The sequence below is a fragment of the Megalobrama amblycephala genome, linkage group LG18 (assembly GCF_018812025.1).
Source record: "Megalobrama amblycephala isolate DHTTF-2021 linkage group LG18, ASM1881202v1, whole genome shotgun sequence".
In the NCBI taxonomy this organism is placed as follows: Eukaryota; Metazoa; Chordata; class Actinopteri; order Cypriniformes; family Xenocyprididae; genus Megalobrama; species Megalobrama amblycephala.
Genome location: NC_063061.1, coordinates 20,087,294 through 20,105,884, shown reverse-complemented (window position 1 = coordinate 20,105,884; position 18,591 = coordinate 20,087,294). Strand labels below are relative to the sequence as shown.

The window sequence follows — 18,591 nt, the reverse complement described above, 5'->3', positions numbered from 1 at the left end:
GGGACTAAATATAATCAACTACTGAAAACTTCATAATTCCAAATTTTGTGAATCGATTCATAAGGGTTTATGCAGTTAGTCTATTCGAACCAAGTATTCAGGAATGCAACAAAGCAAAAGAAACTTTTCAAGCTCAAGCTATGTGGAAAGGGGATGCACTGCTTCTTAGAGTTTCTGAAATCTTATGCCACTGGGCGGCACTAGTGAGTGTTTGTAGAAGACTACAAAAGTAGAAATTCCAGTCATCAAGCAGTGGTCATGGATTCTCTAAAGAGTCTGTCTTAAAGTCACTTTTAGGCCAGTTTAACATTAATTAATCTTTTTGAGACTGTAAATGCACACGTACACTGTATTTACATTATACTGTATGAATACAGATTTACAGACGTACATAGATTAGTTGTATACATAGAACAGCAACAGTTAACCAAGAAAAGCTCCAGTGACTCTTTATTGATCAGTGACCGCTGCTTGGCTGTGGATAGTTCATGCAGCAACTATTCCAGCCGTCCAGTCCGTGTGTATAAGAGACGAATCGATGACAGCATTCAAACAGCAGAGTGTTTGCATCGACCGTGACGATGTTCCACTGTTCTCCAACGCGCGTGTGGGTCCGCAGGAGCGGGCTGAACGACGCTATTCAGTGGAAGTGTGTTCTCATGCTCAGCTGGTGTTGTGTGTCTGTTGTGACAGGTCTAGTGGTCTGAAACTCTCGTCATTCTAGTACTGTGCTAGATATGTGTCCTGTCCTTTATCTCCTTTCTTCATCTTTCACATGTTAACACAATTTATTTCTGCTGCACAGCCTATCGCAGACGTGAGTCCCATGCGGCGGTCTACGTCCTCGTTGACTCCTCAGAGAGGGGTGCGAGAGGTCAATCTGAGCGAATATGACCTGGAGAGGCCCCAGATGGCCTCAGGTCAGACCCTCGCTCAGGAGAGAGAGAAGGAGCGAGCCCATCATCATCATCACCATCATCATCACCGCTGCCAGCGGCGCAGAGACAAGAAGCACAAATCGCTGGATCGAGCCATCAGTGAGGAGCAGCCACCGCCCACAGGTGGGCTTGATTTTCCTCTCATTCTTTTACACTCTTCAGCACATTCATGTGAAAGAAAATAGTGAATATCATACAGCCAGTACGAAGCCAGACAGTGGATCTCAACCTTTTTGACTCAAAGGCCCCCTCTGTCTAACACAATATTCCCCAATAAGACTGTAAGACTTTTATATAATATAATATTAACAGACTAAACACCCTCTGACTCAGCCTGCTACAGTAGCCAGGCCCAAAACTCAGGCTATTGGTTGAGCTGGAAAGAGACTGACAGGTCTGAGCGGACTGCTGGTGCCTGGGAGGCTCAGTGTTTACACTTTTGGGGGAGATAAACCCATGAATGGCATACTAATAGTAGTCAATAAACAAAAAACTTTTAACATAAAAACATACTTCATCTTTAAATAATTTTACATCATTCACCCACTAGAACACCCTAGCAGCCACATAGCAACTCGTTAAAATCTGGGCTTTGCTATGCAGTTTTATATGTTTTTTTATTATTAAATTACAGTTTTATATAAGATTTGACATTTGCCATATATAGGTCTGTAAAATCTTTAAGGATTATGAAGAAAAATGGAGTACTCGTTGAAAATCCCAGCTTCCTTTGCTTAGCACAGTGATGTAAATTCTTTTAAGGATTATAGTGATCAGGTTATCGAGGAAAAGACTCTTTATTGCTCTCCAAAGCGCTTTGGTCTCGGATTTACTTTGTCAACCTCTGTCTTTGACTGAGAGTGGAGCTTACAAACCATTGCTAGAAAATGTGCTTTTGAATTATTTCTGATGTTTGTTTCTTTGCCAGTTTGTGGCGTGACTGGGAAAGTCAGCAGTTGAGAAAAAGCAGGTCTTGATCGCTCTCAGGCGCTCTCAGAATGACAAAATGAACCAACTCCTAGTTGTTTAATACAAGAATCCTACCCTTTTCTTTCTGTACTCCTCTCATTCTGTTCTTAGAAACTCTGGAACGTAAACATGTTTCTCAGCCTGCGTCTGGCTCTGCTGTTAATACATCAGTCAGCTTTGACTGAGTTGAAACAGGGCAATATATCAATCCACTGAAAGCTAATTTAACTTGGGTGTGTTTGTACTCAGATTTCAAACACATACAGACACCCACATACATCTTCCTCTACATGTTTTTGTTCCTCTGTAGTCAAAGATCACAACACCAAACAGCAGGGCTCACACACACACCAAGTCACCAGCCCTTTTGTTGTGATATATAAGTGCCCTCTGGTGTTTTGAATACACAGTGGTTTCGATTAGTGTTGGGCAGTGTCTGGTGTTTACAACTCAGTTAAAAGGCCCTGGTGCATGGATACCCTTGTTTATTGACACACTTGGAGGAGAATATAAGCAGAAAAAAATGAGAAATTAATAATTAATCATTTAATTTAATTGAAAAATTCACATTTGTTAAGTACACAACCCACATTCTTTTTTTGTGCATTATTTATACAAATTACTTTACACATCTTTATTCACTACATGAACACACGTGTTTATTGACATAATAGGGAGAGGACTAAAGCTACGGAAGAGGATTAGGGCCAAGCAATAATAAAAAAATAAAACCATCTCGAGATTAAATTTGTTAAATTTCGAGAAAAAAGTCGAGATAAAATGTTGAGAATAAACTCGTTAAATTACGAGAAAAAAGTCGAGATAAAATGTTGAGAATAAAGTCACTAAATTACGAGAAAAAACTCGTTAAATTTCGAGAAAAAAGTCGAGATAAAAGGTTGAGAATAAAGTCATTAAATTACGAGAAAAAACTCGTTAAATTTCAAGAAAAAAGTCGAGATAAAATGTTGAGAATAAACTCGTTAAATTATGAGAAAAAAGTCATTAAATTACAAGAACAAATTCGTTAAATTATGAGAAAAATGTCGTTAAATTTCGAGAAAAAAGTTGAGATAAAATGTTGAGAATAAACTCATTAAAGTATGAGAATAAAGTCATTAAATTACGAGAAAAAAGTTGTTAAATTATGAGAACAAATTTGTAATTTAACGAATTTGTTCTCGTAATTTAACGATTTTTTCTCATAATTTAATGACTTTATTCTCAACATTTTATCTCGACTTTTTTCTTGAAATTTAACGAGTTTTTTCCATAGACTGTAAAAAAATATGGACGTAGCGTCCATGACGTCACCCATAGAGTTCTAAACAGCAGTTTTGAAGCGAAAATGAGGCCGCGGCCATCTTAGCTGCGCGTCACCGCACGTCACTCCCGGATAACTGAAAATGGGCAAAGAGGCGGGGAGGTGGTTTGAGCTGATATGACTGGTTGCTGAAACCACGCCCGCCTAGCTCGACGTGACCATGTTAGCAGCAAAGGAGCTATCTATGTATCTTAGATACGATCTAAAATATTAATGAAGATAAGTTTTATCATCAGAACGTTCTAAAGGTTTACTGTCAATCTACGGTGTTTTTTAAGATATAGATCCTCTAACACCAGTAGTGTTGGTTGTGCAAATAACAACATGGAAAATCAAATGGGACTTCATACCTTTATAATAGAGATCGCGAGATGAATCCAATCCGTGGCACTTGGGTAAAATATGAGTGTCCATTGCAAAACAAAAAAACATGTCACATTTCTTCTGAATGATCTGCTCTCTGTCATCGTTCTTCAAGAAAGGATGCAATCTGAGCAGCCTTTATGTTGTAAAACTGTATACGATCGTATCTAACAAACAAATGAGCCCGTGTCCAAAGTATATTTTTTTTTTCAAAATAGTGCAGCAGTTTTAGTTATAATATCCAAGCAGTGCTGTCGGATTTTGATATCCTCCCGCCATTGTCATTGTAGTAAATCTCACAACCAAAACTTTCAGCCAATGCCACGATCCAACAACGTGTGTTCTGTGTCTATTCCCCATCCATGCACATCTACACAGACACACATCAGTCTCGCATATTATGCAGCAAGCCATATTTTATAATTGTATAAAATAATCGAGCACAAATACGGCTGAGATGCCAAATTCAGCGGCAGCTGAGGTAACATGACGGCTCACAGACAGGCAGCGCAATCTACCTGTCACTCAAGTGACCACGCCCTTAATTATGCAGAACTTTAAGGCTTAATATAATTTAAACGGATAAGTTATAAAAAAATTCACCCCCCTCAGAGTTGTCATGAAGGGCAAAAATAGCAGTATAGACAAAAACCACAATTTGAACCAACTTGTAAACATGTTTTTTTCTGCTATGAACTTGGCCAATTTAACATGGGACTCTATGAGATTATGCTCTCTTTTGGAGCCTGTCCCTAGCGGCCAGTCGATGAATCGCAGTTTAAGTTACTTCCGTATTGGCTTCACGAGAGAAAGGGGGAGGTTGCCGCTTGGTTTTTTCTCGAAATTTAATAACTTTAATCTCGAGATGGTTTTATTTTTTTATCATTGCTTGGCCCTAATCCTCTTCCGTATAAAGCAGAAAAAAATAATAAATTAATTTTAGAAATGATTTTGTGAAATTATTTTAAGACTACTTATTTTAATTTTAAGAATTATTTTAAGCATTCTCTCAGTTATTTGATAATAAATGTAAATTAGTTTATTAATTACTACAATGAAATATATACATATGAAGAGTTCAGATGCAAAAGCCACTAAACGCCACCTCCATCAAAAATGAGATGATATTAAGCAAATGCTGTCCTCATATAGTATACATTCATCAAATACTTTTGCTTCAGATCCACTAAATCCCAGCGTCAGCCCATTCAGAAATACCGGATTGTTTGCAGAAACCACTAAATGCCGCTTCTCTTTGTCAGCAAATCGTTACAGTGGCAATGACAGGATTTCGCGAGTAGCAAGTAAACACAACAGTGTTCCTTTTGCTGCTGTAAAACTGACAGAAATGGACGTTTTACTATGTCTTGTTGTCCAAAGAGGTGGACTTAGAGGTTTTTGCAAAAAAAGATATTTTTAAATACCAATGAATTGACTAAAGTGACATTTTTCAAAATAAGGCATTTCAATAACTGACTAATAAACTTTTCATTGACAGTAAAATTACTGAACCTAAACATAGGAGCCTGGTAAAGATGCTCATTTAAACCCTTCATATATTCAAATAAATATATATATATATATATATATATATATATATATATATATATATACAAATACACACACACACACAAATGCTGTTCTTTTGAACTTTCTATTCATCAAAGACTCCTGGAAAAATGTATCATATCTTTCTGTGGTTTCTACAGCAGCAAAGCTGTTTTCAACATTGATAATAGAAAGAAATGTTTCTTGAGCAGCAAATCAGCATATTAGAATGATTTCTGATGGAAGGATGTTGAGTCAATATTGCTAAATCAGGCTGGTCACAACACACAAACAAGAAATGGTTTGAAAGTGCCACAGAATATCATATTTTAACATTTTAAAAACAAATACACAATTCTTCTTTGAAGAGGACATCGACTGGTTATTATACAGTATGTGATGTTTTTCTGTACAGCAGCAGATCCAAACACTGAGTCATTGCCTAGGGAACGAGCGCGGGAACGTGACCGTGGCCGCTCCCACGAGAGGAAGCACCATTCATCCTCAGCGGCGGAAAGACAGCAGCGGTACTACTCATGCGACCGCTACGGCGGCCATGAACACGGCCACAGCGTGTCCGCCGGGCCCAGCCGGGCCACATCGCCAGGAGAACCACATGACCCAAACAGGCTTAAACAGGTCAGGTGGTTTCTCTCGGTCACACTAGCTTCTAAACATGCTGTTTTGGCAGCGACTCATACTTTCTTCTCTCTGTTGTGTTTCAGGGAATTAACACTGCTAAAGGAAGTTCAGTCGCTCATACCTCAGGCACCAGCACACCCTGCCGTGGGCGTAGACAGCTCCCTCAGACGCCCCTTACTCCTCGGCCGGCTGTTGCCTACAAGACTGCCAACTCGTCTCCGGTCCAGCTCAACACTGCCCAGTCTACAGGGCCCTGCCCCACTCGCCTTAGTCGTGGCCTGTCAGAGCACGATGCCCTACTCAGCGGTAACGCCCACCGCCAATCTCCCGTGCCTGTCACTCGGATCAGCTCTGACCCCAACATGGGTCCCCTCCAGCAAGACTCGCACTTGTCTGAAGCGGATGACTTCCACGATGCCTTGAGCACGTACGGTGCGGGCCGCTCCCCTAGGACTGCACCCTCCGTCACCTACACATCGTCAGGTGCAACCTCCACTTCCACGCTACTCTCGCGCAGCCAGAGCGGAGTCCCCAACGGCTATCACTACTCCCTCGGAGTGAACTCGGCACCCGGTTCGGGCGGCAGAGCATCTGGAAGCTACCAGGAGACTGAGAGAGATGACTGGTGTTAGCATGATTCAATCTAGCATGCGTTTTATCATCTTTGCCCTGAGTGGAGGAGCTATTTTTGGGGGGAAACGAGTTTTGTCCACAGTTTACACTGCTTTCTGCCCGTTTACCATCAGGTTGAGCACATACGATTTTATAAAGGTGTACTTCTCTTGTTTAGAAAGAAGCAGACAACCTTGTCACTGTTTGCGAAAGTAGCGGCAAGCTGGAAAGCGTTTGGAGGTCTTGATGGGTTTCAAACAGTTTAGCCTCAAGTGACACTCCCCACCGCTTTTAATTTAGTTAGGGCTGATTCCACATGCAGGGAGATGGTCACATCAGCTGTGCCTGTGATCAAGACCTCAGACCTCAGAGAGGAAGATGCCCTAAAATACAAGCTATGATCGAAACACTCTTGATCAGTTGTGTGAAAGAAGTGAGATGTTTAGTTGTTGTGGTTGGAGAGGTTGTTTAGGCTCTTTGCACAGGACGCAATGACTGAAAAGTTATTTCTAGGGATTTTGGCTCTGTGTCCACTAAAAGGTTTTTTTTTTTTTTTTTTTTTCAGAGGCTTTGTTTAGTTGTTTGCAATGGAACCTCCATATATTTTTTAAAAAAGCCAGCCGAATGATGAGGCACAGAGCGTTTATTCCACGCTGAGCGTTGCACGCTTGACGTTGATGTTCAACTTAACTTGGATCAAGTGGAGGAGAGACGGGACAAATACCACACCGACCAGCCGTCACATTCTGCTTGTACAATGACTGAATAACAATGGTCTGAATATTCATTTCCATACCAGATGACATCCCTGGACTACCACAATATTAATGAAAAATAATGCTTGGAGAACCATTTAGTTTGCAATGAGTCTACCAGGTAAGCAGCTAAACACTGCGCCTCCAAAGCGTTCTCAAGTGCCCACAACGGGGCATTTTCAGAAGAGCGCCTGGCTAAAAACTCTTTGGTGGACACACAGCCTTAAGGTTTGTGCTGCTGTAATTCTACGTCCTTCACTAGCTTGAGTGGAATAGATGGTTTGCTCCCACCTACTGAAAAAAGGCCAAATTGAACTCACTTTTCTATCAGACTGCAGTAGATTGAATATCTTTTCACAGTGTTCCATTTTGTACCTTGTAAATGATCCGAGTGTAGCTGGACATTACATAAGGTCTAATCCTTTTCTTACTCTTGAGAGGTAAGATACCAAGTGCCTAAATTTTGAGATTTTATTGCCACATTGGTGCGCAATGCATTACGAAGCATTTTGGCTTGAAAGAGGCAGCGAATAGAAGCTCTATGGTGTAGGTTAAATGTCACCGATATTTGTTTCTTAAATGTACTTGAGCATGTATTTGAGGAAAGATATTGCACAAAACAAAGACTGTAGCGTTATAAAGATAGTTTAGGTGGATGTTGATGATGTTGGTCTTTTCAGGGTGTATTAATGAAAAGATTCAGTGGAAAATTGATGATATATTAAAAATGCTAATGCAGTTGATTTATAGAGGACTGAAAGGATGTTAGAAGGTTGTATTTGTTGGTTGCTGTTGGTGTCAGTGTTGTTTCCAGAGGGTGTATTGTGAGCTCATGCCTTTCTCTTCCAGTATTTAATTAAAGGAGGAGGAAGGTGAGGGAACTGAAGCGCTTTATTGACTTCCACTTGTGTCTATTGTTCACCACGCAAAAATGCTTCAGTGCGACCTGTTTGAAATAAAGACTATGTTGTATTTTTGATGTTTTTGATGATAGTTAATAAATTAAGGTTAATTTATTCTGAGAAGGTGAATTTCACTCTGATCCTGCCCATATTTTCAGTTTGTCGTCTCCAACCGCGTCTTCTCTATGTCAGGGGTTTATTAGATGGTGTTATTTTTAGGGCGAGCCTGCAATAGAGCACAACAGTTGCTGTCCACTTTTTCAGCTGTTTTGGTTCTGGAAATTTCCATGGGAATTTCAAGCAAAAAAAGTATTTGAAGTTGGGGAAATTTTTTAAATAGAATGAGGGAATGAATCCCACAAAGCTAAAACTTTTGACTTAAATTATAGACCTTATGTAGCCCCGCCCCTTTTTCAGCACCACGCTCATTGTGTTCTGTCTTCCGGTTTGTATTTCCACAACAGGAAGGTGAGATGTTATGGATTTATGAATGAACATTTGTTATGACATCTGCTTCAAACATTACAATGCTCATGATAACTTTAATGCACTTCACCAGCTAATTACTCTTTGACAGCGATGCCATAGAAATATACAGAGCTACTGCAAAAACAGAAGTTCAAACTAAATTCTAAAGATGGCTGCGTGCTTGTTTATTTGGCGCATAAGGTGTATAAAGTTACTGGAAATCGATAAAAAAATGTAAGCATTTTTATATTGATTTTTAAAAAAAAATAGGTATAAATACATAAAAAAACATATTTTGATGTGTTTTTGATGATTGGCAAATCTGTTTGAGTGGTGTGTACAGTAGTTCTTGACAGGAAACATCCATGGATATTATATCCCACCCATTACTGTTTAAAGTCCCCCTGTGGCTAAAATCAAGTTTTTAATGTTGTTTATATGTCTATGTGGTGTTTTTAATATGTTTTAAGACAAACCATGTGCAAATTCATATGTATTTTGTAAGTATTTTTTCTTTAAAACTGCAGTGATCTAAAAACACGGTTTGAAATCGCTGGTGTTTCTTACATCACAAACTACCTTCTGACCAATCACGTCAACATGCCAGTAGGCTTTAGCATATCATTAACTATGACCGCTCTGATGCAAGGGAGTCTCAAAAGCAGCCAGGTTATCCTGTAATATTTTACTGCTGATATGAAAAATCAGGTAGTCAACCAAAAGGCTAATTATATTAAAGGTGCCCTAGAATCAAAAATTGAATTTACCTTGGCATAGTTGAATAACAAGAGTTCAGTACGTGGAAATGACATACAGTGAGTCTCAAACACCGTTGTTTCCTCCTTTCCTCCAAATCTCAACATAACACTGACTGTTGCGTAACAGTCGGGATCATTAATATGTATGACCCCAATATTTGCATATGCCAGCCCATGTTCAAGGCATTAGACAAGGGCAGCCAGTATTAACGTCTGGAGCTGTGCACAGCTGAATCATCAGACTAGGTAAGCAAGCAAGGACAATAGCGAAAAATGGCAGATGGAGTGGTAATAACTGACATGATCCCTGATTACATGATATTTTTAGTGATATTTGTAAATTGTCTTTCTAAATGTTTCGTTAGCATGTTGCTAATGTACTGTTAAATGTGGTTAAAGTTACCATGGTTTCTTACTGTATTTACGGAGACAAGATTTTTAAAAACTTGCAGTCTGTATAATGCATAAACACAACTTCATTCTTTATAAATCTCTCCAACAGTGTGTAATGTTAGCTTTAGCCACGGAGCACCATCAAACTCATTCAGAATCAAATGTTAACATCCAAATAAATACTATACTCCGACGCATATACATAATCCGACGCATGCATGCAGTATGCATGACGAACATCTTGTAAAGATCCATTTGAGGGTTATATTAGCTGTGTGAACTTTGTAAATGCACTGTATTATAGTCGAGAGCTCGGGGGGACAGGGAGCGTGCGATTTAAAGGGGCCGCAGCCTGAATCGGTGCATAGTTAATGATGCCCAAAAATAGGCAGTTAAAAAAATTAATAAAAAAAAATCTATGGGGTATTTTGAGCAGAAACTTCACAGACACATTCAGGAGACACCTTAGACTTATATTACATCTTGTAAAAACTGGTTCTAGGGCACCTTTAATTACCGTTATGTGTCCGACATTGTAAAAAGCAATACCATTGTGCAGCGTGTACCTCAGTAAGTTGACCGAGTTGATCTCGTCTGAGCTCATGCGAGTGAGTGTGGGGGCGGGGCGAATTAGCATATTCATAGATCCATGTATACTAAATGAAGCAAGGGTGTAGAGTTGCATTCGAGCTATTTTAAGAGATGAAGAACTTTTTTTTCACAGTTCTCTATCGAAAAAATGAAAAGAATCTTTACCTGTGGAACCTGACTGTTGTGCTCTATTCCATAAGTTCAGGGAAATGTTGACTGTTGAAGTACAGTAGGGCTATGCAACAAAATGACACTTTAGGACTGCTCCTCATCCTGTAGCTTTACCTGCACTCAACACACTCTAGCTTTAGCACCAGTGGGACCAATTCACTGCTTCATAGAGATCTTGATATGCAGGATGTGTCGCTCACCTAAAAATGCATTGCTGGTTATGCTTGATATTGAACAGCCCTCTGAAAGAATATAAAATAATATAGTGGTATTTGTACTGGTTGCACTAGGAGGTGAACCAATGTTGTTTTACGCAACCTGTCACTAAAAGGATGGTTAATGTAAAGACATTTTATTTCTTTATTTTTTTTACACTATGTGATGACCTAGTGAACTGCCTTTGGTCATGATTTCCTTGTTTTGGGATGGAGATGAGTGTTGTGATCTACCCCGATACCCAGTAGATATCTTTCCTCTTTAAAAAAAAAAGAAAAAAAAAAAAAGGAAAAACAGAAAAATATATATATACCAGGTGCCAAATTTATTACAGCACTAGTTTGTCTCTGTGTGCTGTATAGGCTACTTTGTCCAACTAAACTGTGGCTAATCTCTTTGGATGATGTCATGTTTGCATGTTATGATGACATATGTGCATGTAGGAAATTGTAAACATTCATTTATGTTTTTCTATGAGAAGTTAATTGGCTGTTGATTTTTTTTTTTTTTTTTTTAGAAACAATCTTTGATACACTTACCCCTGGATTTCTGGGAGAAAATTAGAAGACCATGCACTTCTCAGTTTGTTGTAAAAGAGTTGTTGAACAGTGGAGCGATGCACAGAGACGACTGCCTCACTCCTGTGATATGATGATTGATCTATGATGCCATATATTTTTGCTCATTGACTCTTATCAGTCTTATCATTTCTACCATTTACATTTTGTATGAAAAACATCACTGAATTGAGAGATATATGGAAATAAATCTTGGGGGGAAAATGGTTGCCTTTCTTTAATCTTTCCTATTCAATTTTAATTTGGTAATGAGATGTATGTGTCATGGACAAAGCTGAACATATATATATATATATATATATATATATATATATATATATATATATATATATATATATATATATATATATTCCATTTCCTCTTTATATATTGCCTTTGCCATCCTCATGTCCTGAGATATTAATGAGTCTTGGGATGCTGCTTCTCATTGGCCTGTGGCGTGGGAGTGGGCGGAGCTCCTTGAGCAAATACTGTCCAGATGAAGGTGTCTGGCGACAAGCGCGCGGAGTGCGCAAGGTGATCACAGTAACACTGAGGCTCGGTGGTAAAGTGACCAGACTTCAACGGTAGACACATACCACTCCAGTATTAACGGCCTCAGACAAATTTCATTATCTTCTAAACTATTAAAATGCGATGAATGATCACAGTGCTTGTCTCACGGCATTATAAATCAGGTAGACATGATGCTCGCGCCTGTGGTGTGGACTGCTGTTTTAATTAGTTTCGTGAAAGCCACTATCCCGGACACCGGTCCAACTGATACACCAGACATGGAGAGCGGCTCGGGGATATTTCTGACAGGTAAGTCATCAAAATGTAATTAATTACTGTATTTATTGTGTAACTGATACAGTATAATGTTCGTTTATTTACATCTGTTGAGAATAGCGTATGGTAAGGTGCCTGACTGACCACTAATGTTGCTAATTTGCATGTTTAGATAACTGATAAATAATTAAAAAAAAAAAATTCTCACTTTGTATTCAAATAAATTCTAAATTTAAAATGTGAGCTCTGAATAAATGAAGGAAATATACATTTTCTTTCATATAAATATTAACACTACCTGAAAGTTCTTTCATGTACATGTTTTACCATTATTTTTCATGTCCAATGTTTCCCTCTGGGAGCCGCTGTTGTTTAAAGCTTTACTCTGTATTTGAGCAGGTGCAGGTACTTCAGCAATGAACTATTTTGACACCCCGCCTGTTTAAATCACACTACTGCTGTTTTTCCAAACATGAGGGCTGAACTAGTGTGACCGCACATACATGATAAACACTGGGCAGTGATTGCTGCATTTTCGCTGTTTTTGTCCAAACATGTTTAACAGATTTGTGGCAGATGTGAGGGCAATTAGTTCCAGCAATCTTGGGAGAAGGTAGAGGATGCCATCATCATCAAATGTATAGTGACCTGAATTCTTTTCTGAATTCAACCAAGAAGGCTCCTTTATATACATTATGCACAAGCAGATGCATTTGACATATGATGCTTTGGTTTAACCTGATGTTCTTTGACTTAAAGGGATTCCTGCAATTAAATTGTGTTTATGCGCCATTTGCAGTTTATGCCCAGGGCTTTGTCAACGAACTTTTCAAATTAATCAGCTTTTTGCTTCCTCCAGTACCGCTACTAGCGACTAAAAATAAATAAATAAATAAATAAAAAGGTTCTTTTTGCCATACACATATATATATACAAATGATAATGGACACTTAATTATGCATGTTCATTCCCTTATTTTAAGGGATTAGTTCAGAATTAAAATTTCCTGATAAATTACTCTCCCCCATGTCATCCAAGATGTTCATGTCTTTCTTCAGTCGAAAAGAAATTAAGTTTTTGAGGAAAACATTCCAGGATTTTTCTCCATATAGTGGATTTCAGTGGGGTTCACTGGGTTGAAGGTGCAAATCTTGCACTAGCTCTGCGATCCGCACATGACGTAATCATGTTACAAAGGTCATGTAACGTGGGGGTGAGTAAATTATCAGGAAATTTTAATTCAGAAGTGAACTAATCCTTTAACTTAATGTGTAACATTTACAATTATTTATTTAACTTTTTAGTGATTTATTTTTAAGCCAAATTACAGTGGTGGTCAGAATTATTGGCACCCTTGGTAAATATGATCAAAAATGACTGTAAAAATAAATCTGAATTGTTTATCCTTTTGATCTTAAATTCATAAAATTAGCAAAACATTTCATTGAAGGAAAATAATTGAAAGTGGGGGGGAAATCAGCTTATGAAATAGATGTTTTTCTCCAAAACACTTTGGCCACAATTATTGGCACCCCTAGAATATTTTATGAGTAAAATATCTCTGAAGTATATTCCGATTCATATTTACATATTTTTAGCACACCAGGGTGATCATGAACATGAAATTGTCCAGCTGAGACTTCCTGTTTTGCGGGAGTATAAACATGAGGAAACACAAAGGCCAAATTCCCTTAAACATTCATCACATTGAGTAAAACCAAACAATATAGTTCTGATGTGCAGCAAAAGATTGTTGAGCTTCACAAAATAGAAAATTGCTGTAAAAAATAGCTAAAGCACTGAAAATCCCCATTTCCACTATCAGGGCAATAATTAAGAAGTTCCAATCAACTAAAGATGTTACAAATCTGCCTGGAAGAGGACGTGTGTCTAAATCGTCCTAATGCGCAGTGAGGAGGAGAGTTTGAGTGGCCAAAGACTCTCCAAGGATCACAGCTGGAGAATTGCAGAGATTAGTTGAGTCTTGAGTCTCAGAAAGCCTAAAAAAAATTTATCAAACAGCACCTACATCCCCACAAGTTGTTCAGGAGAGTTTCAAGAAAAATCCTCTGCTCTCATCCAAAAACAATCTCCAGGATATTCAGTTGTCAGACAAGACTGGAACTTCAAATGGGACTGGCTTCTATGGTCAGATGAAACTAAAAAAAGAGCTTTTTGGCAGCAAACCCACCAGATGGGTTTGGTGCACACATGGATAAAAAGTACCGCATGCCCACGGATAAATATACTGCTGGATCTTTAATGTTGTGGGCCTATTTTTCTGCTGGAGGTCCTGGACATCTTGTTCAGATACAGTACATGGTATCATGGATTCTATTAAATACTAACAGATAAAAATCAAAACCTGACCGCTTCTGCTAGAAATCCAACAATGGGCCATGGTTGGAACTTCCATCAGGACAATGATCCAAAACAAACATCAAAACCAACACAAAATGAAGCTTCTGCCATGGCCATCCCAGTCCCCCGACCTGAACTCTAAAGAAAATGAGTGGAGTGAACTGAAGAGAAGAAGCACTAACATGGAGCTGGAATCTGAAGGATCTGGAGAGATTCTGCATGAAGGAATGGTCTCTGATCTCTTGTCAGGTGTTCTCCAAACTCATCAGGCATTATAGAAGAAGAGTGAGAGCTGTTTTCTTGGCAAAAGGAGGTTGCAAAAATTATTGAATAAAAGGGTGCCAATAATTGTGGCCAACGTGTTTTGTATATAAACATTTATTTCATAATGTGATTTCCCCCCCACTTTCAATTCTTTTTCTTCAATGAAAGGTTAGACTAGATCATATTTACCAAGGGTGCCAATAATTCTGACCACCACTGTATATACAATTTTAACTTTGCCATATAATGAATTTTATTTAATAGATTTTTTTTAATATCGGTTATCAGCCAAAATTATCAGCTTATTGTTATCGGCCAAAAAAAGGAATTTATTTTATCTTATTATTATTACATAAGGAAAAAATACATATTTGTAGTGTTGTAGATTTATTGTTAGTAGTAAAATGCAAAAAACAAATATGAAACAATTAAAAATGTTCTCTGTTATGAAAACTACCCTTACAGTTTCTCTAAAAAAACCTTAAACTGCAATGACTGTATTATGCCAAATGACCGCTCATGTTTCATCCATATTGTAAAACGGAGAACCTCAGCGCTCATTAAGAGACTTTATTAGTTTTAGCTCATTCTTCTTTTCAATTGTTTTAATCAACCTTCAATCTCAGCAAACAAGGTAAGCTTGGCTTATTGAGCTCAGATTTTACAGTCACGCTGACCGATGAACGGGTTTATTAAATCCAGACCCCAGAGTGAATGCAATCACTTTGATGACTTTTTAAAATTCGTGTGCTACAGCATGCCATGAAAAGCCCATTTAAGCACAACAGGTTCAGACTGTAAGGCCTGTAGTTATGTAATGCACATGCAACATTTCTCCAGGTGGCTTTAAAACCAGCACTTGTCTTTGTGAGGTGGATGCCAAGTTATTTAAAATTTTATAGCCGTTATGCCCATGCAGTAAAACCGATCACGCTCGTTCAGATTGTGTTGTTTTTGTGAAATCAAAACCCACTGGGAAATGTGATGAAAATATGATCGCCAGTGATTCTGACAGATGACATCATGTGAATGCCGCCCACCGTGGAGGTGTGTGAAGAGTGTGTGTAAACAAACTGTGCTGTGCTGTGATGTGATGTCATGCTTTTGAAAGTGTGTCTTCTGCTTTTACTGTACTTGAGTTGCTTTGGATCTTTTGACAGTCTTGATGAATTGCATTCTTTTGTTTGGTGTCCTTTTTTCAACTAGATTCATTTTGTTTGAGTTGGACACAAATGCAGGTTTCTTTGCACTTAGAGTTTTGTCAAACCTAAATCTAAATCAAAAGAGTCATATATTAAAACCTCTTTGTCTTTAGAGAACACAGTTATTACTTGCCATAATGTTATTTGACATCAGAGCACACAAACAAAACAATATTTTTATGAACGATTTGATTTTTATTTTATTTTAAAATTTTAGCCCTGTAGGAGATCATAATTGGCTAATGCTGTTGTTTTTCATAAAGCACAAGATTATCACATGCTGGGTAAGAAAAAAAACCCATTGTATTTATTATTAAATGCCTTTGAATTCAGGATTGTTTTGACTATGGATAAAAGGAAAATAGAACCACATGTTTATATATAAATAACATGAGTCTTGGATACAAGATTGTGCTTATTCAGCAGCCAGAATTTAATAGTTCAGAATAACAAACATTTTTACATATAATTCAGGGCATTTTTCTCAAATCACATCAAAAACTCCAATCTGGTCTGTCTATAGGATGCTGTATGTTATGAATTTAGTGATGTCATATGAGCCTGTTTTAAAAGGGGCCAAAATAAAGTAATAAGCCCTGTGAAGCCGTGGTTTACAGTGAATTTATAACAGCTAAGGGGCGTTGTTAAAACCCCCTTTGCTGTTATAAATCGGGGCTTAAACGGTTACCACACAATACAAATATTAAAGCCAAAAAATATGTATCAATGCAACTGGGGAAAAAAATGGTCCCTGACCGTGAATAGCAACAGAATTTACATTTATTACGCCATTAGATGGCGGCATAGAGTCACTCAGTTGCAAAGACTTTTATATTGAAACTTGTTGTGAAACACGAAACAAGATGCATATGACAAATGCTTTGACCAGTGCTGTCAGTTTCAGCAGGGCACGGGAAAACCTATTAAATGTTAAAAAGATGTAAAAAAGTGGATTAACTTTAATATTATAAAGCGACGAGAATACTTTTTTTTGTGCCAAAAAAATAACGATTTTTTAGCAATATCTATTTCTAAACACTACTCCATGAACCTTGGAGCTTTACGAATCGAGTCAGTGATTCGGAGCGCCAAATTCACGTGATTTCAGCAGTTTGATACACGATCTGAATCACTGATTCGATTCGTAAAGCTCTGAAGCTTCATGAAGCAGTGTTTTGAAATAGATATTGTTAAAAAAAAGTATTCTCGTTGCTTTATAATATTAAAGTTGAACCACTGTACTCACATGAACTGATATATGTTTTAGTACCTTTATGTATCTTGAGAGAGGAAGTACCATCGCTGTGAATGCAGGCCTCACCGAGCCATCGGATTTCAACAAAAATATCTTAATTTGTGTTCCAAAGTTGAACGAAGGTCTTATGGGTGTAGAATGACATGAGGTTGAGTAATAAATGACATTATTTTCATTTTTTGGTGAATTAACCCTTTAAGTTATCTTCATTGTTATACCACATTGCCCTCCACTGGATGTATAATGAGCAGCAATAAACTACATTTTATCATTTTATGCCGTCATACTTCTGTGGTTTGGTGAAAGTAACTCAAAAGTAACGCAAAAGTAGTGTAGCGCATTACAATTCAGAGACAGTTGCTGCATCTCATTTCGAAGGTTGAGTCCTCCGGAGGTTGCATTCGAAGGCTGCGTACATCATCTGTAATTACTTTCAAACGATGGTAACTAGTAATATATAAAGTATTACATTTTGGAAGAAACTTGCCCAAATCTGGTTTTGCCACAATGATAGTTTGACAGTTCTTGCAAATGACCTGGTTCTGATACATCTTCTTTACTGTATCCAAGATAATCCCAAAGCACGGTTGTTGTTGTTGTTTTGTTTTGTTTTTGGTCCTTATCCTGTCCTGACTTCACCATCCGTTTCTGTTCTTTCTTCCACGTTGTAACAGTAAACCCACTCTGTTCTGTTCTCACACTTAATTAAGGCACGCTGCTTTCAGATTGCAAGTTTGCTTTCCTAAAACCCCACAGTGATAACCATGCTTTCTGGTTAAACAATAGTTATGACTACACTGGTTTATTTTCATAGTGTTAAACTGGAACCTCCAGGTTTTGTCCTTGTCATCTTGACTGTAGTGTTGGCATCATTTACATTTGTGGCCCCTGTAGTGCCTCTGGGCCAGTTAGATTCATAATTTATTACCACTTACGTTACACTCAATCACCGCTGTAATGTAATCTGCAATGTCTATGTCAGGCAGACAGACAGCTGGGGGGAAAACCCATAAATCAAGAAATAGCATAATCATCAAATCAGGTTCTTTGGTGCTTTTTCTCCCCAAAGAGCTTTGCATTGGTCATGAGATTCAGATGGGATGTCTAGATATAAACATGCCACAAATATGACCATTTTTCTTGTGGATTTGACACTCTTGTTGTGGCTGGCTGAGATTGTAAACAGCACACAGCTGTCTGTAATGACACATTGCAGGGTATTTTGTCTCCTCAAATGGCTGTTGATCCAAACAGTGAAGCAGAAACCATGGTAATATCATGTTAACAAGGAATATAAAAAAAAAAAGATGAGAACACCTGGCATCAATATGATTTATGCATCTCTAATAATTAGAAAGAGAAAATTTATAGAACTTATAGAAATGCTCTCCATTGTTGTCTCTCATTTTCTTTACAAAAGTAACATTCTCCTTTGTTAAACAGATATGAAAGCTTCAATGGCTTCCCGCATCTAGTCAGGGAAAGAAAAAAACATAACTCAGGCATCCAA

General features: G+C 38.0%; 2 protein-coding genes across 11 annotated transcripts in view; both read left to right on the top strand.

The window, feature by feature from the left end:
• cacna1bb (calcium channel, voltage-dependent, N type, alpha 1B subunit, b) overlaps positions 1-8,167 on the top strand; it is a 178,258-nt gene extending 170,091 nt beyond the window's left edge. For 9 of the 10 annotated variants that reach the window (XM_048166481.1, XM_048166478.1, XM_048166473.1 and 6 more), the window contains 3 exons: positions 806-1,061; positions 5,558-5,781; positions 5,868-8,167. In XM_048166481.1, the coding sequence (XP_048022438.1) occupies positions 806-1,061; positions 5,558-5,781; positions 5,868-6,416 (1,029 nt within the window). In that variant the 3' untranslated portion in view covers positions 6,417-8,167. The remainder of the gene's footprint in view (positions 1-805; positions 1,062-5,557; positions 5,782-5,867) is intronic. The other variant, XM_048166471.1, reaches the window with a different exon arrangement.
• A 3,568-nt stretch (positions 8,168-11,735) lies between these two features.
• Positions 11,736-18,591, top strand: part of si:ch211-196i2.1 (collagen alpha-1(I) chain) — a 77,444-nt gene continuing 70,588 nt past the window's right edge. The window contains exon 1 of the mRNA XM_048166754.1: positions 11,736-12,032. Within this exon, the coding sequence (XP_048022711.1) occupies positions 11,912-12,032 (121 nt within the window). The 5' untranslated portion in view covers positions 11,736-11,911. The remainder of the gene's footprint in view (positions 12,033-18,591) is intronic.